This window comes from Panicum virgatum, chromosome 9K, assembly GCF_016808335.1.
Source record: "Panicum virgatum strain AP13 chromosome 9K, P.virgatum_v5, whole genome shotgun sequence".
NCBI lineage: Eukaryota > Viridiplantae > Streptophyta > Magnoliopsida > Poales > Poaceae > Panicum > Panicum virgatum.
The window spans coordinates 46,679,915-46,704,673 of record NC_053144.1 but is presented as its reverse complement, the minus strand read 5'-3'; the positions used below and the strand labels follow the sequence as shown (position 1 = coordinate 46,704,673).

General features: G+C 52.2%; 2 protein-coding genes across 13 annotated transcripts in view; one reads left to right on the top strand and one right to left on the bottom strand.

The window, feature by feature from the left end:
- Nucleotides 1-5,485: 5,485 nt before the first annotated feature.
- LOC120651732 (putative receptor-like protein kinase At4g00960) lies at nucleotides 5,486-8,445 on the bottom strand. Of its 3 annotated transcripts, none has more exons than XM_039929341.1 (7): nucleotides 8,253-8,445; nucleotides 7,701-7,837; nucleotides 7,339-7,594; nucleotides 7,028-7,262; nucleotides 6,772-6,859; nucleotides 6,460-6,681; nucleotides 5,486-6,180 (listed from the first exon to the last, which is right to left on the bottom strand). In XM_039929341.1, exons 2-7 carry the CDS (start codon nucleotides 7,812-7,814, stop codon nucleotides 5,791-5,793), a joined length of 1,305 nt encoding a protein of 434 aa, XP_039785275.1. In that variant the 5' UTR covers nucleotides 7,815-7,837; nucleotides 8,253-8,445; the 3' UTR covers nucleotides 5,486-5,790. The 3 variants fall into 3 exon arrangements, with proteins under 3 accessions (XP_039785275.1, XP_039785274.1, XP_039785273.1); XM_039929340.1 differs by having other exon boundaries at nucleotides 6,772-6,922; nucleotides 7,701-7,833; nucleotides 8,253-8,442; XM_039929339.1 differs by having other exon boundaries at nucleotides 6,772-6,922; nucleotides 8,253-8,441.
- Nucleotides 8,446-18,168: 9,723 nt separating this feature from the next.
- The window catches only part of LOC120651729 (disease resistance protein RGA5-like), a 44,854-nt gene continuing 38,263 nt past the window's right edge, over nucleotides 18,169-24,759 (top strand). For 3 of the 10 annotated variants that reach the window (XR_005666291.1, XR_005666292.1, XM_039929338.1), the window contains exons 1-4: nucleotides 18,169-18,400; nucleotides 19,002-19,096; nucleotides 19,672-19,843; nucleotides 20,010-20,283. Coding sequence is in view for 8 of the 10 variants with exons in the window: in XM_039929338.1 (XP_039785272.1) it covers nucleotides 19,700-19,843; nucleotides 20,010-20,283 (418 nt within the window). In the remaining 2 variants the exon portion in view is untranslated. Of the gene's footprint in view, nucleotides 18,401-18,478; nucleotides 19,097-19,671; nucleotides 19,844-20,009; nucleotides 20,284-24,759 lie in introns of those variants that run through there. The other 7 variants (XM_039929335.1, XM_039929331.1, XM_039929333.1 and 4 more) reach the window with 6 other exon arrangements.

Sequence of the window (24,759 nt, the reverse complement as noted above, 5' to 3'; positions counted from 1 at the left end):
CTACAACACCCATCATGAGGACGGACGAAGATCCCACAAGCAAATGATAACAAAAGCTTAACTCTTATAAGAACTCAACAAGTAGATGAAGACCCGGATACTTACTCGAAAGAGGTTCGTACCCACCGAGGTACAAGTAAAAGGTAGCCGACAACTCCGGTACTCCTCCGAGCTTCTCCTCACACACTTCCTAGCCTACTCTACAAAGCAACTCTAAGGGTGGACTCTCCCCTTCTCCTCTTTCTCTCTAATGTGTTGTGTATGGTGAGAGTGGTGGGAGGCCCCTTATATAGCTTGGAGAGGTCGGTTCCCACCATCCCCTTGTATGGAAATGTTGCAAACCGACGTCTAGAGGATCAGATCAATCTTCCCGCCAAAATGCATTTGGACGGGAAGCAGAGCTGGTTCAGCTGAACCACCGGTTTGGCCGGCCCCACTTCACCGCCTCTGGCCACCGTCCTTCTCTGGTACACTGCTTGGTGGGTCCTGATGTCAGATGGTCGGTGCCGGGGCTTGGTTGGTCGGTTTGGTCTGTCAGGTGGGCCCTTTTTGTAAGTGAAACGCAGGTAGCGATCTTCTGTGCTTTTCTTGTGCGTTAACTTGTGTTTTCTTTTGTATTTAACCTATGGGTGCCTGCAAATCACAATTCACCAAAACTCGTGGAACCAATTAGCAAAAAGCCCTATAACTAAGTTTGGTGCTCAAATGTTATGAAATGCTGCAGAAGTTGGCGGTTGGATTTTCAACTTAAGAGCCGCTAATAGCCACCAATCTGGTTCAACACTAAGAACAAAGCACATTGATATAAGGCATCACTTCATTAGAGTTCATCAAGCCAAAGGAGACATATCAATTGAGAATGTTGGCACCAATGATCAACTCGTCGGCATCTTTACCAAGCCACTTGATGAAGCAAGATTTTGCAAGTTGAGAAATGAATTGAACATCCTTGACTTCTCCAACATGAATTGAAAAGAAATCACTCATTATATGGCATGCCTCTCCTCCAACAAAGTAAAGGTATAAGTTGTTTGACATGGCATCATACCTTGCTAAGGACATGATTAGAGCATTTAGACATATCTAAGTGGTTAGAATAAGCATTCATTGAAAATCAAATGTTTTAATGTACATATGCCATCACTATTGCTTCTATGTTTGATTTAAACTAGTGGTGACATTTGGCATGTTTGTGGTCTTGCAAACCTAGTGTTAAACCTAGACCATGAGCTTCAAGTGTTTAACTCAACATAGACAAGATAACCCCATTTATGGCGTGAAGAAGCTTGTCTTTGGTTCAAATCGAGTTGAATAACTAAGGCAAGTGATCTAGATTTGACCATAATATGACTCACACTTTTCACCCCATTGATTTCAAGTTAAACCTCCTTAAAATTTGAGCTACCCTTTTGTGGTCTTTGATGACAAAGGGGGAGAAAAGTTGCACAAAGATAAGAATACTAAGGGGAGAAAAGGTGCTTAAGGGGAGAAAAAGTTTAAGGGTGAAAGGGGGAGTTTCACCCAAAGAAACATGATAAATGCAAAGGGGTCAATTAAAATTTTGAGCGCACACAAGTAGGGGGAGCAAGCTCATAAACTTGATTTTTGCATATGTTTTAAGCATGCTCATGTGTTTGTTGCACATTGCACAAGTACTTTAATTTCATATATTTGCCTGTGTGGTATGTTGCTAGCCTAGCACTTGAAATGATGAAGTAAATAACTAGTATGAATAGGGCTTTGGAAGCTAACCTTCTCCTTTCCAAGTGGTATAGCAAGCTTTCAAAGTCAATCTTCAAGTAGTCTTTCAAGTGGTATCTAGGCAACCCGATGCTAAGGAAGGTTTAAATTTGGCACTCCGATTGGTATCACGCTTCAAAGGTACATTCTTTAAACCTTAGCATCATTTGATGGATTTATCTCTCCCATAATTCCGCATCTAATACATATGTGCAAAGCTTCAAATCTAAACTCTTGGCACATATGTAGGGGGAGCTAAAGCTATTAAATATCTTTGAGCTCAACTCATATCTTTGTGAAAGGTTGTCATCAATTACCAAAAAGGGGGAGATTGAAAATCCCTAGTTTGGTTTTGGCTAATTGATGAAACCTAGTGCTAACCTTATATTTAAGTGTATATTAAAGATAGGTTAAGCACATGGCTCACATGGTGGAGAGACGGCATCCTTTTGGTGTAAGTCCAACCTCGAGATCACTTGATCAAAATTCAAAGCCTCCTCATGTGATGACAAGGAACAAAGTGGCTCAAGGAAAAGGTATATCAATAGGGACATTTTGTTTCACACTCAAGACACTATAGAGAGTGTGGGTGATTTAGGATAGATAACCAAACTATCAAGAGGGGACGGATTGCATCCACTCGGTTATCATTTTGTGCCTCTAGGTCATGGCTAGGTGCATTGCATTTAAGGACTTAGAGAACAAAAATGTCCTTGATAATGAACTCTAAAAGTTGCTAACATTTGGCCAAACTTTTCTATAAAAATTGGCGTTAGCAAACACGCGAAGAAACGGCGCGAAAAATCGAATCGAAAACACGCTGCACAGAGTGCAGTGGATGCTACAGGAGCGTCCGGTGCCTAGGCACCGGAGCCTCCGGTGCACTGGCGTGCGCTGATCAGCAAGCCTAGCCGGTATGTCCCCTGGCACCCGACGCCGGTGCGTCCGGTGGCCTGGCCGGCTCTCGCGCATGCGCAGGACACGCAGCGGACGCTGAGGGCCAGCATCCGGTGACTCCGGTGAAATCCAGAGAGTTCCCAAAACTCTCTGGATCACATCGGTGCGTCCGGTGGAACCTCACTGGTGCGTCTGGTGACCCATCACCCGGCGCCCGACGGCTCTCTTCGCACGACTCAACGGCTACTTTTCTTCGGGCGAACGAGCGGGCGCCATGTGGCTACAGCAGACGCTGCCCTAGCGTCTGGTGCCCCAGCACAGGCTCGTCCGGTGCCCTTGAGCAGGCATATAACGGCTAGTTTTGTATCCCCCTCTATAAATAGATGCTTGGCTGGCTTGGTGTCGATGTCTTGTGTGATTTTCATTCCCAAACATTCAAGAGACACCTAGAAAACACCTCCATCTCATCTCTAAGCATAATACTCATACACATTGAGATTGAGATAGCTCCAAAAGTGCATTCTCATCTAGTTCCTAGAGGCACTTTGATTGGCGAGAGGTTGTTCTTCATCCTATTACTCTTGGCAATTGCCGTTGCCTAGTTGGTTGTGGAGCTTGTGGTGGTGTGGAGGAGTTGGTGATTGTCTTCGGCCACACCCGCGGTGTGATTTGTGAGGGGTTATTGGGTTTTCCCCAGCAGAGCGCTGAAAAACCACTCTAGTGGATTGTAGCCGTGGACTTGAACGCCCTTGGCTTGTGTGATTGTGCGGCACCCTTTGTGGGTTTGGGCGTGGATCCCAATTAGCGCGCGAATCACCAAGCAAGTGTGCTTCCACAACGAGGACGTAGCGTGCCGGCAAGCCGTGAACCTCGGGATAAATTCTGTGTCAATTTGATCTCCCTATTGGTTTGAGATTGTTGATCACTTGGTATTCATTGGTATTCATATTGTGATTGATCAACCCGGTGATTGGCATTGTATTGGCTTCGGTGGATTCAATCCACAAGGCGCGGTTTGCACAACTCATTCCCTCTCCCGCGCACTTACTTTCTTTACTCTCAACACAGAAAAACAAGTTTTCATGCTAACACAAAATAACTGATTGGCACACTTCAGCTATTAGGGCTCTTGTACTTAGTTTTGTTAGCTAGAGTAGTAGTTAGTTGTAAGTAGCTCACTAGAGTAGCTTTTGTTGCTTGACTAGTTGTAGTTCTCTAGTGTAAGTAGTGTAACTAGCTTAGCTCTTAGTTGAGTAGTTTAGCTAAGTTGTTTTAGCTAGACTAGTTTTGCTAGTTGTCTTTGTTAGCTCTCTCTTAGTGCCTTGGTGGTAGCTTTGCGTGGTTGGTGTGAATAGAATTAGGCTAACTAGACTTGTGGATAGGACGGCTTGCAACCCCCTAGTAGGCTAGAGCAAAATTGCATATTGCCGTTTGTTATACTAATAAACTTTGTCTAGTTTTTTTGAAGGAATTTTTATAGACTATTCACCCTCTCCCCCCCCCCATTTAGGACCTTTCACCACCACGGTTAATGCAATGATTAACTGTGGCGGTTAGCAAGCTTGCCCGCCACGGTTAATAAATTCCTAGTGTTACGCAAAAGATTTTATGTAGTAGTGATAGTAGTCGGCGATGTAGGCTACGATTCCAAAGTTGAGGATCGAGCCTTGGGCAAAGGCTCGATTGTGACAAAGAACTCGCCGGATAAGCGGGCACTACCGTTTTGGGGCGGCGCCACTCGTGTCGGTGGCGTGGGGGTGGCTCTTGGCACCGTAGAGCCTGAATCACAATTGACGCGCTACCCTACCTGGTGTCACAGGTAAGTGACCATGGCAAACATTGTTGTTCATCGGATGTGAGCAGTGTGTTTCTCCGGTAGCTCGAGTGGACTCAAGAACACAACAATCACATAGAGGACACAAATGGTTTATCCTGGTTTAGGTCATCAAGGCCCTTCGTCCAGCTGTTGGTGATCAGTGTACTCAAGAGCACCCAAAATCATGGGATTAGATTTGACAGGGCATCGCTCAGTGCTAATCCTATGCTCGTCACCAGAGCAGCTGCCTCACCCTCGTCGGAGAGGAAGAAGGTGATCGGAGGTGGAAGAGGAGCTCTCCGGCGCTGAGCTCTTCCATTGAGAAGTTGGCGATTGTGATCAATTCCCTTCCTTCCGTCCCCCCGCCGCTTGGTGTGACCCCCCCTTATATTCTGAGATAGGCCGGGTACATTACGGTTTGGAGGATTGAGTCCATGGTCCACGTGCACATCAAATAGTAAAAGTGCTACTTATCTGATAGGGTGCTTCTGTAGTAGACTTTGTTTTTAAACCATGCGGTTAACAAAAAAGCATGCGAAGCACTAGAATTAGCACTATCAGACTAGCATTTTCGCTCAGAAAAATTCAAGTTGATGTGTTCAAACTGAGTGTGCGTTCTCTTAATTTCACCACATAGCTTACTGTTGACGGTAGATAAAGTATAAGTATAATATATTGTCCTAGGCACAACATAATCAAAACTCAAATTGGAGCTAATGCATAATTTTTTTTGAGAAAATTAAGTCAATACTAAATATATGTTGATATTTATGCAATGCTACATCTTATTCTCTCGTCGTAACGCACGAGCACATTTGCTAGTGATGATAAAAACTCAAATTAAGGAATACAAATTTCGTCCTTTCTTTTTTACTCAAGTCTCAACCATTCAATGCCCTTGCCATTACCTTTAGGAATGGATCAAACGTACAGAAACTTCTATCCACATGCCCGGAGCATTTTTTAATAAAAACCTGAAATTCAACAAAGTCTAAAATTTGACAAAAATTACAGTAGAATCAGCCTTGTTCATTATTCGAAAACCCATACGCAGCAAGTAGATTCATATATGATACCATATGATAATAAATCAATCCATGCACGATAACCATCAGGGCATGTTTGTTTCATCACTAATATAATCCCAATGGATTGGAGGGGATTGAGAGGGATTTGATCCCCAACAAGTGAAAATCCCCTTTGATCCCCTCCAATCCACTTGGATTGAAGGTAAACGAACATGCCCTCAAAGGTAACCACACTCCGAAAAGCATAATAAATCCACAAGTGAACAAATAACCCTCTGTTGGCAACACTAATTAATAGTGGCGTGGAAATTAATTAGTTGCGACATAAACAATTGGCAGTTCCTCCACTTTTCCTGCCATAACTTGGTCGTCCTGGAAGCATTCTTCAGTGATCTCATCAGTTGTGAATTCCTCGTGGACATTGGCGCTCTCCACAATGAACATGTCGTTGCATTGCATATTCGGCGGTGCCGCCTCCTGTGCCCTCAGCGTCACAGAGATGTAGCACCTGGAACACGGTTCCATGATTCCTTTGTTAGGCTGCGTGTAGTACTTACTTTGGTTGATCTTTATCTTAAACGCAAGGAAGCCATCAGTCAAGTTGGTAAGCTGCAGGCAGGTTGATATGTCCATCCTTGGCTTGAACAGGAAGCGCAGCTCCTTCGGATCGGCAGCAACGACTCTAGTGTCAGGTCTTGTCTGCAAGATACAATACAATACAATGGATCGATCAATGTAGGTCGATCGGCACACATCAACATTTTCTCATCCCAGAATTTTGTTTAATTTGGTTTTACATGTATATAACATCAAATGGGCGTTCCACCGATCCAAACATTAGTGCTATATTAGTGCTATATAAACAAAACCTTCGACAGAACAAGGACATCCAAGGCTATCTATCCCAAATTACGACGGACCTACTATATCTAAGACCATTGAAATTGTAAGATCATCCATGCCGTAGAATAATCATACCTGACCAACTGTGCCTTTTGACTGATCTAGTGACATTTTTTTAATCTTGGCTTCTAGTTCTTCCAGTTCACCGACGATTTCCTTAATAGTTGGTCTTTTACTTCGGTCCCTCTCCACGCATCGTAATGCTATGTCAAGACACATCTTGGCTTGTAGTATGCCTATTTTGTGTGGTTGAGACCTCGAAGTCCCCTGCAGCCTTCTCTCCCAGTTTTCCATTACCTGCAAAATTATTTATTGGCCACGTTGAGTTATTGTAGTTGAGTTGTAGTCGAATAAAAATGAATATTGTTGACGTAGTTCTGTTCTTAAGTGCTTAATATATTCTTGGGCACCCATACCAGAGTAGCGGGTGCTGCACTTGTTTCCATCCATTAGTCTTATAATGACACCTCCCAAACTGTACACGTCAAATTTCTTTGATATATCACTATGATCTATGTATTCTGGTGGCATGTACCCGCTGCATCATATACATTATCCCTCCGCGTGAATTAAAGTATAATCAAAGGCTACACCAGTAAAATTGAAGTATTTGGCTTAAAACAAATTTGATTCATCAACTTACAGTGTTCCTTGGAGGGTGAGTCTCTCTGTATGGTGGGTTCTCGTTGTGTAAACAACTCTGGATATACCAAGATCTGCAAGTTTGGGCGTCAAGTCCTCGTCCAGTAGTATGTTAGCAGGTTTCAAGTCCAGGTGGTAAATAGTCTCGTCTAGCTCATTGTGAAGGTGATTTAAACCCTCACATGCACCCCTAATTATTTTGTAACATATGGGCCAATCAAGGTCACAAAAATCATCTGCAAATGGAATATAGTTGAGAAAACAATAAACCGATGCTTGTTAATAATAATATTATATATATGATCAAAGAACCTTTGATGTATTTCTCAAGGCTTCCACCCTTCATATATTCGAAGCAGAGGATCCGCTCCTTCACAGTAGCCTTAATTATTTCTTTATCCTGCTTAACGTAATTAATTCGTGATTCGTGGCAGTAGCCAATTAGTTGAACGACATTTTGATGCTGGATCTGGCTTAGGGTACGGAACTCATTGTCAAATGGTTCATCATTAAGTCCTGCCAAGGGATGAAGCTTCTTCACTGCGATCTCTTGGCCATTGTATAGAGCCTGCAGTTCAAATCAAATGTCCATCCCATTAATTTGTTAACAATTTCCGTAGCCATGTATGTTTAATTTTCTAGGAAAAAAACAGTTTGGATAGGCATATGTATACCTTGTAAACTTCTCCATACGCACCTTTGCCAACTGATTTCTTGTCAGAAAAGTTATCTGTGATTTTTACAAGCACAGGGAGGCTGATAACCGTGCTCACGTCGGAGAAATCCATCCCACAGGCTTGTTTTGATCTTCCTTGAGAGGGAGAGAGAGATAGCATTTAACACATCGGAAAATTGTAGCGGTACAGAAATTCGAACTTGCCACACAGCAGCAATAGATATCTTTAGTCCAAAGGGAAATGAAATAACATATCTAAACTACTTTTCTTAAAAAAAAACTGCAAGAGATCTGCCGACTAGCTAGGTTTTTATTAGATACATGGAAAGGAAAATAATCTAACTGCCATGCTATAGGATGACTGCCCACAAACACAATAAACCTCGCGGGCAGCCAAACACCAACAAGACCAGAAAAATAGAAACTACAGCAGGAGAAGAAGAACAAGAGGAAAAGAAGGAAAACACAGATGTATTTTCAGTCGTCCATTGACCACTGGTGATTTACTTAGCACATCGATCAAGTAGCTGAGAAGAAGAGCTAGGATCACCTGTCCCGGAGAGGAATCAGATCTGGCCGATTCTCTCTCCTCTGCGACGATATCTGAGGATACCATCCAGCAGCAGATATTTATGAATCCAGAAGAGTGGTGTAAACGGATGGTTGAGAAACCAAGTGTTGATAGACAAATAACATTGACTTGACTTTCTCTCTCGCCGCCGGGCCCCCCCTCCACTAAGGCTGGACGAAAAACTCGTGGCTCGGTAGCTCGCTTGACTCGGCTCGTTAGTGGCTCGGCTCGACTCGTTAGAAAATATTAGCGAGCTGAGCTAAGTATTTAGCTCGGCTCATTAACGAGCCAGCTCGAGCTGTCTCGCGAGCCCAAACGAGCTCTGGCTCTCTATGGCTCTCTCTCGGTCTAGCTCTCTCTCAGTCTCTCAACCCCCTGTCTCCGTCCCGTGATGCCCCTGGCCCCGCCCTCGGCCGCTGCACAGCCACCCATCGCCCGCCTCCCCAGTCCCCACCCTCCCCTCTAGCTCTGCACAGACGCTGTGGCCCGTGGTCCCGCTCCGACCCTCATCGCCTCCTGCGCTCCCTGGCCGGCGGCCAGCCAGGCGGGCAGGCAGCCCAGCGCCACGCACACGGAGCGCCGCACCGCAGCCACTGCCCCCCGGCTCGGCACTGCGGCCAGTGGCCCCGCCCCAACCCTCGTCGCCTCCGGCGCTCACCAGCGAGCCAGCGCTGCACCACGGCCAGCGCCCCCAGGCTCGGCACCACGGCTGGCGGCCCCGCCTCGACCTTCCTCGCCTCCAGCGCTCCCCAGCCGGCCGGCTAGCCAGGAGGGCAGGCGGCTGCCTCCGGCCGAGCACCGCGCGCCCCGCCCCCAAGCTCCGCATCGTGGCCGGCGGCCCAGCGTGCCGCTCTTGCACCCAAGCCCGCGTGCCGCTCCCGTCCCCGAGCTAGCTCACGAGCTAAACGAGCCGGCTCGAGCTGGCAAACGAGCCGAGCCGAGCCAAGGTTTTGGCTCGCTCTATTATCGAGCCAAGCCGAGCTGGCTCGTTATCATAACGAGCCAGCTCGAGCTGAGCCGAGCCGAGCCAGCTCGATATCCAGCCTTACCCACCACCACCACCAAAAAAAAAAAAGCACACCTCCATCCAACAACTGGCCGGGCTGGTTATGAGTATAAAATTCCGTTGGCCACAAAAAATCAGTCACTTGTGACGAATGAATGATAGCCGCCAATAACCATGGAGATCAGGGTATCATCAGGGCCAGCTGAGCAAAACATGGAGTCATTTGGAATTTCGAGGCACCAAGCTGTAAAGTAGTCAGTCGGGCCGATAAACAATCCCCACTTGGCTATGCGGCCGCGGCGCATAAGAGCAAGACTTATAATAACGCCCGCGTGCCGGCGTTTTGGGCTCCAGCTCACCCAGCTTGACGAGATGGAAGTGGTGGGTCCCACGTTTATTTAATGGTCCGCGCTGCTCAGCAGCAACGAGCAGCCAATCGGACTCAAGAAACCGGTGGTGGCGGTCCCGCAACTGCGCATACGCCCGCGTTTCGTCGGCTATCCGCGAGACGCCCACTGACAGAATCTTTCTCTCCCTCTCTTCTCCACCTCAGCCTCTACACTGACGAGACAGGCAAAACGGCAACCATAATACTTGCTCTAAGAGCAAGTACTATGACCGGCATTGAGCCGGCTGAGAGCCTCCGTGGCAGAAAGAGAGAGTAGGAGAGAGAGCGCGGCAGGCGCGGCTCGCGAAACGCATGTTCCCCATCGGCGGATACGCAAAACGCGGCTCCCATTCGCTAGCTATCGTTGTCGGGCATTAAATTCCAGCGGGACCTGCCACCACTAGGGCTGGAAACGAGCCGAGCCAAGCCAGGCTCGGCTCGGCGAGGCTCGGTGCATGAGCGAGCCGAGCTTGGCTCGGCTCGGTAGTTTGGCGAGCTCGCTGAGGAGGCTCGGCTCGGCTCGAGCCGGCTTGCGAGCCTGGCACAAAATATATACTATGCATTTAGTATACACATTATAAGACATTGACTAGTGCATATAAATATATAAAGCGCATACATGTGTTGAAATGAAAGTAATCAATAAACAATAATCATATTAAGCATAGATATAGATTAATATTGATATTGTCACACCACATGTTAGGGTTAGAGTGTTTCATAATAGCCTATGAACCATTATGAGCCTCAGTGGACTGAGCTCGCGAGCCGGCTCGGCTCGGCTCGTTGGTGGCTCGCGAGCCGCTCCGAGCCGAGCCGAACCGAAACGAGCTCGAGCCAACTCGCGAGCCTCGAGTTATTTTTCTAGCCCTAGCCACCACCATGCACTCCTCGCGGCTTGCTGCCGGCGAAATTACAAGCGTTGCTCTAAGGCTGAGACCTGATTGGCTGTTTTTTGATGAGGCCTTCTGCATTGTGAGCAGTGCCTCATACTGTTCATGCATGCAAGTTCACAGTGATGCTTGATCGAAGCTTTGGGTTGCAGCGTGTGAAAGTGATGCCAGAAAAAGTAGCGCGTTCTTTATCTTCTGTCTTCAGGCTGTTTGCATTGGGGTCCTGTAAAGGATACTAGAGGACGCCAATACAAAAAAAAATCTGCTGCAGCGGTCTCCCCTAAAAGAGACTTTATGATCTAGTACCGGATCGATTTCTCCATTCTTAGAGAAATAGAGGAGGTCCTCTGTCAACGGCCCCCACCCCACTTGGCGACCCCCCACCTCTCTTCCTCTCTCTCTCCTCCGCCAGCCGCGCCGCCATCCCCTGCTACTCCGCCGCCTCACCGAGCCCCTGCAGCACCGGCCACGAGCGCCACCGGCCTCTGTGCCCCCACCCCTCTTCCTCTCCCCTCCGCCCACCACAGCGGAGTAGACGGCGACCCGCCGAGGACCCAAGGCTTTGTTGCCGCCGCCGCAGCTTGTCGGCCCGGGGGCTTCCGCCGTCGTAGCTCGTCGGGCCCGGGGCCTCCGCCGTCACGTGGCCCCGTGGCACGCAGCCGCTGGGCGAGCGAGCGGGGGCAGAGCGGATGGCCCTCGCGGTGGCGCCGGGCGGCCGTAGCAGCATGTCCTCGGGGTGGCTGGAGCAAAGAGAGGGAGGGAGGAGGTCACTGCGCGCGGGGCGGAGGTCGACGCGTCCCGCCATGGCCTGCCTCTGCCGCCGCCGCCGAGATCTGGAGGAGGGGGAGGGATGAGGGGGTGCGCCGGGAAGGAAGTGGGCCGCCATGGCGCGCGACCGAGCTCGAGGAGGCCTGCCATGGCACGCGGCCGAGCTCGAGGAGGAGGGAAGAGGGTCGCGTGCCACCGGAGCCAGTGTCCTCCGCCGCGCCCTCCATGGCCGCCTCCCCGCCATGGCCATGGCCGCGCAGGGCCCTCCGCCACGGCCGGCGTGCCGCAACCAGTGCGGATCCGGCTGGCGCGGCCATGGATCCGCCGAGGGAGGGGGAGGTAGGGGGACGATCCGCTCGAGAGGAGGGCCGCGCGCCGCGGCCATGGCGGGCCCCTGCTCCTCCACGAAGAGGAAGGCGTCGGCCATGGCGTGCCTCCACCACCCCGCCATGGATCCGGTGAGGGGCCATGGATCCCTGCCTCGCCGCCGCTGCTCGGTGCGAGGAGAAGTGAGGGAGAGGGGCGGTGGAGTGGCACAGGGAGGAGGGTTGTGAGCGAGCAGCGGCGCTTGTAGGGAGGAGGTTGGGGGCGCCGCGCGGCGGAGGAGGAATGGGGCGGGTGGGCGGGCGGCGCGAGCAGGGAGGAGGAAGGGGGCGCCGCGGGGAAGAGCTGTGTGGGGAGAGAGAGAATGGGAAGGAGGGGGCGTCGGTGGTGGGGGTGAGGGTATAAAATATTCTGACACGTGGGACCCGCGGCTGGTAGGTAGTATAGAGGAGAGATATAGGGGATGCATGGATGCAGAAGAACTGAATATAGATGAGAGAATTTCGATGATCAGAACAAGAATATTCTTTTAGAGGAAAGAAATAGAGAAGGATGAGTGTGGATAGCCTCAGTCTCACATCAATGACATAGTACTAGCTGCAGTCTCACAGCAACAGTAGAATACTAGTTTTTTATTATTTGGGCACCGACGCATCTACTTTCATCGCTCCCAGTTTTTTGGCACCGCTTTAATTAGCACCGCCTGCCACAGCGTGTGAAGCAAAACATGGAGTCATACCAAGCTGTAAAGTAGTCAGTCGGGCCGATAAAACAGTCCCAACATGGCTATGCAGCCGCAGCGCATCAGGCTCTCCGCAGCGGTGTCTGTAAACGGCTCTGTAAAGAACATACAGAGCCGGTTTACAGAGAAAACTCCCGCAGCGAGGCACGCCAAGCCGCTCTGTATCGTTGCGGACGGCTTCCCGCACTGGATATCTAGCGCGCGTGCGACCGAGATGCAAAACTGCTGTGCGCGGGCCCCATCGTCATTCCCGCGGTCGTCCCCAACTGCCGCAGCTCCGCGCCTCCGGCCAGCCGCAGCCCCGCTGGGGCACGACGTCGGAGGAGGGCCGCGGTAGCAGTGGTCAAGCTCGCTCATGGCGTTGAGATCGAGGGGCGCGGGGAGGCGGGCCAGGAAGGGGGAGGAAGGAGGGGCCGCTGTCGGGGAGGGCGCTCGGGAGGTGGCGCCGCCGAATCCCCGGCCCCGCCGCGAGCCCCGCCGCGGCCATGGACAGAGAGGAGGAGGCCGCCGCTGGGGATGGGGCCGTGCAGCTGTCCCGAGCTCGAGGGAGGCGCCATGGCGTGCCCCTGCCCATCGCCTCCGCCGGTATGCGCCATGGCCGGAGGAGGGTCGAAGAGCAGGGAGGCCTGGAGCTGCACCTCCGAGATCCAGAGGAGGCCCTGCCGCCGGATCTAGGGGATAGAAGGGGAGGGAGGAGGGGCCGCCGGCGACGCTCCACCTACGCGCCCGCAAGGCCCGCCATGGCCAGCGTCGAGGAGGTTGACGGCGCGGGCACCTCCGTCCTGCGGGTTTGCCGCTGCTCCGCGAGCCCGGGGACGCCGTCCCGTGGGTCTGCCGCCGTCCCGAGCGCCGCTCGGGTGCCGGCCGCGCGGGCCTTGGCCTCCACTCCCGGATCTCGCCGCTGCGTCGCCTCCGTGTAGCCCTGCTCGGGGTGCCGCGCGCCAGCCTTCGCCACCCCGCGCGCGTCGTTGAGTCCCGGGAGCCGCGGCCGCGTGCTCCGCCCCAGCGAGCCGCCCCCGGCAAGGCTCCCCCTGCGCACACCCGCCCGCCATCGTTGCCGGCCCGCGCGGATCAGGCCGCCGCCACAGTGCCCTGGGATCCGGCACGCCACCGGGGAGAAAGTGGCGCCGCCGGGGAGAGGCAGGCCCGCGAGGCCGTGCCATGCGCCGGCCCCTGCCGTTGGAGCGAGCCGGCGGCCCCACCGTGCCGCGCGCCAGGCCTGCCGCCGGGTGTCCGCGCCGCCGTGGCCGCCGTGCCGCGGCACACCCCTCTCGCCGTCGGCGGGAGAGACCGAGAGAGAGAGTTATAGAGAAGAGAGAGAGAGAGGAGAGAATGGGAGGGAGTGGTGTCCGCGTGGGGTTGAATAAAAAATCTGAAAACTGGGCCCTACTACTGGTAGTTGGTATAGAGAGTGATATAGAGAGTGAATGGGTGCGGAGAAACTGAATATAGAGAACATAATATTGATGACTAGGACAGAATATTCTTTTTAGAGAGTGAATTTGAAGAGTGACGAGTGTAGAGAGCCTCAGGCTCTCCGCAGCGGGCTCTGTAAGCCACGCGCTACCCCGTTTACAGAGCGCCTTTAGCATTTTTTTCGCTGCAGCGGGGCGTGCTAAGCAGCTCTGGAAAATGGAGTTCGAGCTCCCGCGCAGCATCCGTGGCGCGGTACGGACGACTCTGGGAACTGACGCGCGCGGGCCCCCTCGTCCTTCCCGCAGTCGTCCCCAACCGCACGCCGTCCTCCCGCCCGAGCTCGGTGCCATGGCCACGCGACCGGAGATTGGAGCCCACACGCCATGGGAGGGGGCGGGAGGAGGGAGGGCCTCGAGCCCAACGCCGCGACGGCACTCGCCCGCCCGCCTGCCATGGCCCCACGCGGAGGAGGAAGGTGCCGCCGGCGCGGGGGCGCGGCGAGGTCGCGCCGCAGGGGCAGCCCAGATCTCCGGGCCAGCGAGCCGCGCCGAGGTCTGGGGCTGGCGGCGAGCAGGGCCAGAGCAGAGGGGCCGAGCGGTGGGAGCAGGGGAGGAGCTCGGCCGTGAGGAGGAGGCGCGTCCCGCCCGCCGCCGCCGCGAGGGAGCCCGGCGCGCGGCCCCCGCTCGCCTCCTCCGCCCCTGCTCCGTCGCGCGTGGGGGCGACGGCGTCGCGGCCTCCGTCCGGCGGCGACCCGCCCTGGCCGCTCCGCCCCGCCGCGCCCGCCCGCGCGAGGCTCGCTCGCCTACGTGCCGCGGCGGCGCTGCTCGCTCGCCTGCCGCCCGCCGCCCCCCCCCCCGCCACGGGCGTTCATCTGCGCCGCCGCGAGGCCGGCGCCGGGGGGGCGGGGAGGCGAGCTCGGGGGCCGCCAGTTTCTGGGCCTCGGCTCCATGGGCGGCGACGAGCAAGGCCGGTGCCGTCTCGCCGGCCCGCCGCCATGCCGTCATGCCGCCGCGGCTGCACAGCCACGCCGCGTCCGCCCCGCGGCACGCCGCCGTGCCTCGCGCGCCCCGCCGCCCCCGCGCTGGCGTAGCAGGCGATGGGAGGGAGGAGGGGCACGATGAGGTCGCCCGCCGCGGCCGCCCGCCGCTCCGCCCCACCGTGGCCGGCGTGCCGAGGGAGGGAGGGAGGGAGGGAGAGAGAGGGGCAGCGGTGGTGTGTGAGAGAGAGAGAGTGGGGAGGGAGGGGGTAAAAAAAGAAAAAATAATTATGACACGTGGGCCCCACTCGTGGTAGTTGGTATAGAGTAGAAATTTAGAGAGTGAATGAACGCGGAGAAACTGAATATAGAGAGAAGAATCTTGATGACCAGACATAAATATTCCTTTTGGAGAGTGAATTTAGAGAGTGACGAGTGCGGAGAGCCTCAGGATGTCCGCATCGGTGTCTGTAAATGCATTTGTAAACAACATAGAGTATAGATATAGATTTTTTTTTTGCTGCAACAGGTACTCCAAATGACTCGGTATCTTTGCGGATGGGGCGGAGCCACGGGATTCCCCAACGCGGTATGGGTGGAACGCAATACCATCTGTGCGCAGGCCCCCTTCATCCTTCGCGCCTGTCCCCAACCGCCCAGCTCCGCACCGTGCCGCTCGCCCACCGAAGGCCGCACCATGGGAGGGCACTGGAGGAGGGAGCAGGAGGGGATCTACTCGCGGCGAGCGGCGGCCCGCGGCGAGCGCGGGAGCGGAGGCCGCGGCGCGTCTCCGGGCGGCAGGAGGACGAGGCGTGGCGCGGCGGCCGGAGCGGCGAGACATAGGCGCGGGCGGCGCAGCAGGCGAGCAGGCATGGCGCGCGGTCGAGGCTCGGCTCGGGCTTGAGCGCGCCGGGGCGAGCGGCGGCGCGTTCGACCCGGCCACGGCGGGGGAGGACCACTGCCCATGGCGACCACGGCACGCGCGGGTTTCCACCGCGCCGCACTGCACACCACTGCTGCGCCGCACTGCACACGGTCGTGGCCGGCGAGGGAGGGAGGAGGGGGCTGAGGCGAGGGCGGCGCCGTGGACGGGAACCGCACGAGGCGAGCAGCGGATGGCACCGGCGTGGAGACGCGCTCGCCGGCCGCCTCTGCCCCTCCGCGGCCGTCAGGAGAAAGGAGCAGAGAGGAGAGGCGCCACCGCGGCCATGGGAGGCGAGCCGCCGGGGTGGAGGGGCGGGGCCCCTGCGCCAGCCTCCGCGTCGCCCCGACGCAGCAGCTGCCGACCGCCGTACGCTGCCGCTGCCCAGGAGCAGGGGATGGGGCGCGAAGGGAGTAGGGGAGCCCGATCTACGGCATCCGCGCCCGATCCGAGCTGATCCGTGCCGGGGCGGACAGAGGAGGCGGCAGTCGAGCGAGAGAAGAGGAGGCAGGCCACCGGCGGGAGGAGGGAAGCTCGCGGCGCACGGCGATAGAACGCGGCGCTTTCCCATGGCCGCCACCAGCGCTCGCCCATGGCCGCCGCACGGGCTCCGCCGCTCGAGCAGGGGTCAGGGGACCCGGCGCGGAGAAGGAGGAGGGAGGTGCGGCGGAGGAGCCGAGGAGGACCCGGCCGAGGTGGGATTCCGCACCGCCGAATCCCCGGCCCGGCACGGAGGGAGCTCCACGGCCGGCGCGAAGCGCGGCCGCCCGCGGGCCGCAGCGGCGCGCAGCTCGTCCGCCTGCGATGGAGGGGTGGAGGAGCGCCGGCGGGGAGATTGTGGGGAGACAGAGAGAGACGGGGAGTGGAGGGAGAGAAGGGGAGATAGAGGAAGAAGGAAAAGAGAAAAAAATAAATAATCCTGACAAGTGGGTCCCGCACTGGTAGTTGATATAGAGTAGAGATATAGAGGATGAATGGGTGCAGCGAAATTGGATACAGAGAAGAGAATCTCGATGACCAGACAAGAATATTCTGTTTAAAGTAGGAATTTGGAGTAAGACGACTGCGGACAGCTTAAACCTGTCTGCACTTCGGTGCAAAAAACAGCCACAGCGGGGTCTGTAAACCGGACGCTAAGTTAGCGCTCCTCCTCCCATCCGCGACTTCCAACATCGTACGGACGGCGCGCAATCGCCGACGTGGCGCGGGGTCCGGCCTCCCGACTCGAGCAGCCCCAACCACCACCAGCTCGTCGTCGCCACCAAGCCGGAGTACGAGGGAGGAAAAGGGACGAGGACGCGCTGGCCGAGCTCGAGGCCGCCGTGCGGCTGTCCGCCGCCTCGCCATGGTGCACCGCCGCCGGTGCAGATCCGGCCACCCCGGCCATGGATCCGCGGCCGAGCGCCACCCACCGCGGCCGCCGCCCTGCCCCCCGCCGCGTCAGCCGGCGCAGCTTCGGAGGCCATGGTGCTTGAGGAGACGGCCCCGCCGCGCCTCCCTCCCGCTACGGAGAGGGCTCGCCGGGGCGCCTCCACCTTGCCATGGGGCAGGGCCCCTGCTCCGCCGCGAAGACCGCGACCGGGGGTCGCCTCCTTGCTGTGCCACACCACCGCGAGGCTCCCCGCTGGCCGCGACCTCGGATGGGCCGCCGCCGCGCGCCACTCGGCGCTCGCCGAGGCCGCCTCGCCGCGGCGTCTCCGCCCCGCCTCCGCCCAGAGGAGCTGCTGCTGCACCACATCACTGCCAGTTCGCCACGCCGCGGAGCTGCCGCTGCGCCGCCCGCCCGCCATGGCCACGCGCCGGCGAGGGAGAAGGGAGGATGAGGTTGGATCCGCTATAGAGCTCGCCTGTGCGCCTGGATCCGGCCGGCCTGATCCGCCGCCAGTTCACCACGCCACGCGGCAGCCCGCTGCCACCGCCATAGCTCGCGCGCTCCGCCCGCCCGCCTTGGCCGCTCCGCGCGCACGCCCTGATTAGATATTATTTGTCAAGTAACAACGAAACATGCTACAGTACCAAGACCAACAACTTTTCACCAACTAAATAGGGCCACATATTTCGTTGTTACTTGACAAATAATGTCTAATTATGGACTAATTATGCTTAAAAGATTCATCTCGTGTTAATCAGTTAGACTGTGTAATTAGTTTTTTTAACTGTATTTAATGCTCCATGCATGTGTCCGAATATTTGATGTGACGGGTATTGTACAAATTTTTTTGGGACATATACATAGAGCATTAAATATAGTTAAAAGATAACTAATTATACAGTTTAACTGATTAGTACGAGACGAATCTTTTAAGTTTAATTAGTCCATAATTAGATATTAATTATCAAATAACAACGAAAATGCTACAATGTCAGAATTCAAAAAATTTCGCGAACTAAACAAGGCCTGAGAACAATCTCTACTCTGAAATCTTAATTATATACTCACCCATCGCCGTCGGCCACACAACAAGGAGTATAGCTAGCTGGGGTTGACCCAGACCTGATACGGCTGAGCACCCGACTCCATTCCTCTGTGTCTTCTTGGGTTCTCCACGTTACGACTTACGGGCAATTGAAGCTGCGGCGCCAGCAAGAAGACTCAACAACGCTGATAGCCTCGCGGACGGGGACGGCGCCAGCAAGAAGACTCAACAAGCGCTTCGAACCCAAGCTCGCTCCGACCGCTTCGCTCGTTAAGGTTAGTCAAGCTCCCAGTCCCAGATCTGGATGTCTGCAGTCTCCTAGCATGGTTTGATTTAATCTGTTCCTTTTTCAGTGGACATCGATCCATTGAGTCTTGCCGGTACTTTTCCCAATTATATTCCTACGCCTTGTTCTTGTGTGTTACATTAACGTTTTCAAAGGATTCATTCCTACAGGTAACTGAATCTGGCACATTTTCCAGTTAAATTTCTACAATAGTTTTCGTTTCTGGAAAACTGAATCTGCTACATTTGTGGCTCACCTTCATCTGTATTCGTTTCTCAAAAACTGATGCGAACTAATTTTCTTGCTTAGCTTGGTCTTGTAACACGTACTATGTTCCCTTTTGCCTAGATAGGGCTACCTATAGAATGAGATTTTTGAGAGAATGGATTGGTGGAAACGCAACAAAGTGGGAATGGAATATGTTTGAGGCATACAGATCGATCTATGGTTATGGGTGTAACCTTTTGACAGTAGGAAAATATCTATATGTTGTGAGAACTATTATGCATGCTTATTATGTAACTTCTCGTTTTCCTATATACATCGCCATACATCCTAACAACCACTCTTTGCATCTTCTTTATTGGAAGGGATGGTTGCATCGCTTGGACAAGTTCATAGTTGGGATTTGTACTTCAATTTGTAGACCACAAACGTACTGGACTACTGTCTAAATATAATATAGGTACCCACCTCCTTTCTATGGATTTCTGTTTGAAGTTATTTCCACTATTAGTCTCGAAGTTCACAAGAATGCATATGTAGTTTTCTAACATCTCCTCACATCGTGTTAAAAAAAACATCTCCTCACATCGACTGGAGCAGCTGTTGGGTTAGTTTGCGCTTCATATATTGACTACACACAGTGCTAGTAGATAAATATGCAGTAGATATGTAATGTATTTTCTGGCTGGGTAACACCCAAAAAATTTCATTTGATTTGTTCTGCGCTGAAATAGAACAGAGATAACACTTATACAAGTAAAAATATTTGTTTTCACTTTTCATTTTTTAACCACGTGTTAAGAATTTTGATTCTGATTATTTTATCTTAACCATTAAATATTGGTGTCGTAGATTTGTTTTGAGATTCTTTTATACATTTCTAATACTCAAATACATAGCATGATTTTAAAGCTAATAAGTATATCCTGCCGTAGAACATCTAAATCTCGTGTAGGTAAGTAATAAATTCCTTTTTATGGATTATTTCTTCAAGTGAAAGCATGTCCCAAGAAAACTAATTTTTGCTTGCTCCAGTTTTGATAAGCACCAGTGCATTCATAAAATGGGGGATAGAAATGTTCTGGAGCGCATACTCTCCGGCCATGAGAAACCGACGAATTTGGCATTAGCACTTCTACAGGAGATCACGGAAAATTTTTCGGATGATAGAAAAATTGGTAAGGGTGGATTTGCAGAGGTTTACAAGGTACGATCTGTGTTTTAGACAGCACCTAATTAAAGGACCTCATCAAGTTTTTGAAATGTTAGTCCACTACATTGATTTTGATTTGGTGTTTTTCCCTACTTTTGAGATAATGTTTTAGTGTTAGATCAAGGGCTGAGAATTGATCTCATCGAAATTATATCAACAGGGTGTGCTCCAAAACAAGAACATTGCCGTGAAGAAGATTTTTTTGAACAAACACACAATCGATGACAAGCTATTTGATAGAGAGGTTAAAAACTTGATGATGATGGAGATTATTAGCCATCCAAATGTAGTCCGCTTTCTTGGCTTTTGTGCTAACAACCATTACGAATACGAAATGATAAAAGATAATGGAGAATGGGTTAAGGCCCAGATAAGGGAAAGATTACTTTGTTTCGACTATATCAGCAATGGAAGCCTTGATAAACATATCACCGGTATGACAATCTTTCATTTCACGCACTATTTACCTTTTCATCTTCATATATATTTTCCTATTACTAGTAATTTTCATGTCAGGGTGTTCAGGCTATTAGAGCATAGAGTACTTCCATTAGAATGAATACACCATTCCTCAAAAAGCAATTTAGGCCCTGTTTGGTTCCATGGTCCTAAAATTTAGCTACTAAAATTTAGTCACTTTGGTGACTAAAAGACCAAACAAACTAACTAAAAAGTGACTAAAGTGGTTTAGTCCAACTAGTCACCCAAGAGGTGCTAAAAGGGACTAAAGTACCTCCTTTAGTACACTTTAGTCACTACAAACTGACTAAAAGAGGACTGAAGTACCTCCTTTAATGCGCGTACCTGGAAACAGGACTAAAAGAAGACTAAAGTACCTCCTTTAGTACACTTTAGTCACTACAAACAAGGGTGGCTATATTTTAGTACCTGGAAACCAAACAGGGCCTTAACTACGAGACACTCCGCTAGCCCTACAGTCCTACATATATATGCGCGTACGGACTACGTTGTCATGGCGTCGCACAATGTCACCAACTCTCACGTCCTCGAGGAGATCGTTTGGGAGGATCTTGCCACCGCCCACCCTGTCTTGCTTGTTTCGGATCACCAGTTCCTTGTCAACCGTGAGCAGCGTGCCATCTACCTCGACGCCGCCTTCAAGACCTTTGTGTAGGGCGATCTCTCTCCGTCACTAACTACTGCCACAAGTTCAAGTCCATGGTTGATGCTCTGGGTAACTTGGGTGAGGTCATCACTGATCACACGATCGTCCTGAACATCATCCATGGCCTCAACAAGTGCTTCACCTCCATCGGCATGCATCCAGTCTGGACGCATATTCCTCACTTTCCTAGAGGCCTGCAATGACCTTCTGCTTGAAGAGTTCAACATGGCGCATCACACCACCCACCGCCTTCATCACCACCAGTAGTACTGCTGGTCATCTACACTAGCCCCCAAGTAGGCCGTCCACCCTGCAGTAGCCCTCTGGCGCTACTCCTAGAGACTATATCAACTCTAGGAATTCGGGCAAAGGCGACAAGCATGTCTCACGCGGTGGCAAAGGCAAGCAGCACCAGTCTGCTAGGTCTGACCCTACCAAACCAATGCCCCTACCCTTGCTCGGCAGCAGGCGTAGGCTCCCAAAGGCGACTCTTGGCCCAACTTCTATAGGGTCCGGTCCGGCTCCATGAGCATGTGGCCTAGGAATTGATTGCCTTGGACCCTCTGCCGGCTCCGCACCCTCCACTACCAGTCTAGCCACAAGCCTTCGTGGCCGACGCACAGGGACAGTGGGCTCCTCCTCCTCCAAGCTACTAGCACCCCATGGCCAGCATGCCATCATGGGATTCATAGGCACCAACTTTGTTGTACAAAACCATGTCGCTGACCCCATCTCCGCAACGTGACTGGATCTTTGACTCGAGTGGCACCTTGCACATGACTTCCAATGTCAGTACTCTCTCGCACGCTTCTTCTCCATGGTATCCTATTTCACCTTCCATTGTTCAAGGTAACAATTCTTTGCTTCCTGTTACCTCTACTGGCACACCTCTCCTTCCCGGTTCCTTGTTTCTTAATAACATCCTTGTGTCCCTTGGTCTTATTAAGAACCTAAATTTTGCTCGCTGATTCACTACTCACGACTACTTTTCCATTGAATTTTACCTCATTAGTTGTACTATGAAGGATCTACAGTCATAGAGAGCGATTATCAGGTGCAATAGCTCTAGCCTGTTGTACCCCGTTCACCTGTTTGGCCAGTCGTCACCACCAGTTGCTCTCCTTGCCAACACCACTGCATCCACCCTATGGCGCCACCATCTTGTCCATCCTAGATTCCAGACTTTATCCAAACTTCTAGCTTGTAACAAACAAATTAAAAACTCCATTTGTCATGCTTATCAGCTTGGGCATCACATTCATCTTCCTTTTCCCACGTCAGCTTCTCGAGCCTCACATATTTAGGAACTCATACATTTTTATTTGTGGACCTCACCAGTTCCTAGTGTATCATTTCAAATGTTGCTTATCATTCTTGATGATTTTGCTAGTATTACATGTGGGCGTTTCCTTTAAGCCTTAAGTTTGTTTTGCAACTCGGTCTAATTTGTTTGCTCTTGTTTATACACAATATAAATTGGTCGCATCATCAAGTCCATCCAATGTGACTTTGGGCCAACTCGAGCGCTTGACTTTCTTCCTCACCCAGGACACTCACCTTAGAATGTTGTGTCCTGACACCTCTACTCAGAATGGAAAGGCTGAACGCACCGTTCTCCCTCGCCTTCCAAGCATTTCTTCTACCTTCCTACTAGGTTAAGGCTCTAAAGTCTAAACACAGCCACCATGTCGTTAACATCCTACCAACCAAAACTCTATGCTCATGTAGTCCACATGAAGCCTTATTTGGCTCTCCGCTCTAGTGTATGAGAATCTGCGCGTCTTCAGTTGTTAATGTTATGCCACCCTTGTCTGCCACAGCTGCTCCACTCCATTCGTATTTCTTGGCTATCCTGCCCATCATAAAGCATATACTTGTCTAGATATCATCTCTAACAAGATCATCTCACCCATTGGATCTTTGATGAGTCATCTTTTCCTTTTTCTCAGTCTGGTAAGTCTTAGCATTCCGGGATCGAGTTGTTAGCTGAAGTTGTTGCCGTGTTTGGCCGTTGGTGCCACATTTGATGAACTTGTTGGTAGTGTCAGTTGTTGGCAGTGGTGCTTGCCTTTTGCGTTGGTGATCAAACGCAGTCTATAAGCTGGTCCCTGTCTAAATCTTGTTCTAAAACTATGTATTTCCGTTTGTTGAATGGAAATGGGAAACTCCTGTGTTGAAAAATCTTTTCCTTTTGCTCAACACCCTGTGCCGTGGAATTCAAGTTTCTAGACGTTTTCACTAACCCCGCTTCGGCGCCCATAGGCATGACTCGGTCTCCATTACCTGCTGGATCGCCATCAGTGGCACCCTTGCCTACAGCGGACATCATGGCGCCACCATTGCCTGCACTACCATGTGCGGCCACAGGCTCCTTGTCGTAGCCTCGCCCGCACTGCCATGTGCAGCAGTGCCCTTCGGTGCCTCTCCGCCTGTTCCCGCTGCTTCAATGACGTCCGCACCACCAAGTGCTGCTTCTCCGGCGTCCCCCATGCAGCCCCGTGCAGCTGCCAGCTGCTCCAATGCTTTTTGCACAACCACGTGCTGCAGGCTCGCACTATGACCAAGGTCTACACCTGACACTGCCCACTGTCTTTGAAGATTGTGGGGTCGCCCATTGCCCCCTGTGTCCTTCCCAAGGGTGGCGTTGGCATTTCCCCTGTGGTCAATCCACACTCCATGACCACTAGTGTGAAACATGGCTTCCAAGTACTTGTTGCGTTCCATGCTGCGCCTGTCTCATCTGAAGACATACCGCGCCACTCCTGCTAACCCAAACTAGTGTGCTGCTATGCTAGATGAACATGCTGTACTTCTCTAGAATAATGCTTGGGACCTTGTTCCCCGCCTGTGCAAATGTAGTGTTTGGCACAGTCCCTAGGTGTTGATGGTTTCTTGAAGAGCTACAAAGCTTGATGGGTTCTCCACAATTTGACACAGTCCCTAGGTGTTGATTTTGTAGAGACTTTCAGTTTTGTCATCAAACTAGCCACACCATGCAGACTGCTCCCTCTGGCTCTCTCCTGCAATTGGTCATTCATCAGCTCGATGTAAAGAATGCCTTTCTACACGACGACCTTAATGAGATGGTCTAATGTGTTTAGCCATCTGGGTTTGAGGACTCACTCATCTAGACTACGTCTGCCATCTAAACTGCTCATAATACGGTCTTCAAGCAGGCACCTCGGCATGGTACAACCAATTTGTAGCCAACATCCTTTCTCTGAGGTTTGTGAAAGCCATGTCTGACATATCTCTCTTCATGTTCCGCCATGGTACAGACGGCATGTACCTTTTGCTCTATGTGGATGATATCATCCTCACTGCTTCATCGACCACGTTGCTCTGTCACACCATCACTGCCTTGCAGCAAAAAAATTGACGAAGGGCTTGGGTGACCTCTATCACTTTCTCGAGATGTAGGTTTAGTGATGGCCTCTTCCTCTTGCAATGACAGTACATGCAAGAGATATTTGACTGGGCTTGGGTGACCTCCATCACTTCCTCGGGATGTAGGTTTAGTGATGGCCTCTTCCTCTCGCAATGACAGTACATGCAAGAGATATTTGACTGCGCGGTCCAATGTTCTTACGGCGTTAAGGCGAGTTGTGGCGAGTCACCACCGCCTAGGCGCCTAGGCGGGCTAAGGCGATGCCTAGGCGGGCCAAAACAGGGGAGCGCCTTGTCGCCTAGGCGACGCCTAGGCGACGCCATAAGAACATTGGCGCGGTCATGGCTGAGTGTAAGCCCGACTCCACTCCGATGGATTCCTGTCCTAAGGTTTAAA

What these genes read in the sequence shown, in the direction of transcription:
- LOC120651732 (XM_039929340.1), bottom strand. Translation starts at nt 7,814, where the DNA reads ATGGATTTCTCCGACGTGAGCACGGTTATCAGCCTCCCTGTGCTTGTA. An exon ending in CTCACCCTCCAAGGAACACT is followed by an intron (nt 6,923 to 7,027) that starts GTAAGTTGATGA and finishes TATATGATGCAG; the next exon opens with CGGGTACATGCCACCAGAAT. An exon ending in CCCAAGAATATATTAAGCAC is followed by an intron (nt 6,682 to 6,771) that starts TTAAGAACAGAA and finishes ATAATTTTGCAG; the next exon opens with GTAATGGAAAACTGGGAGAG.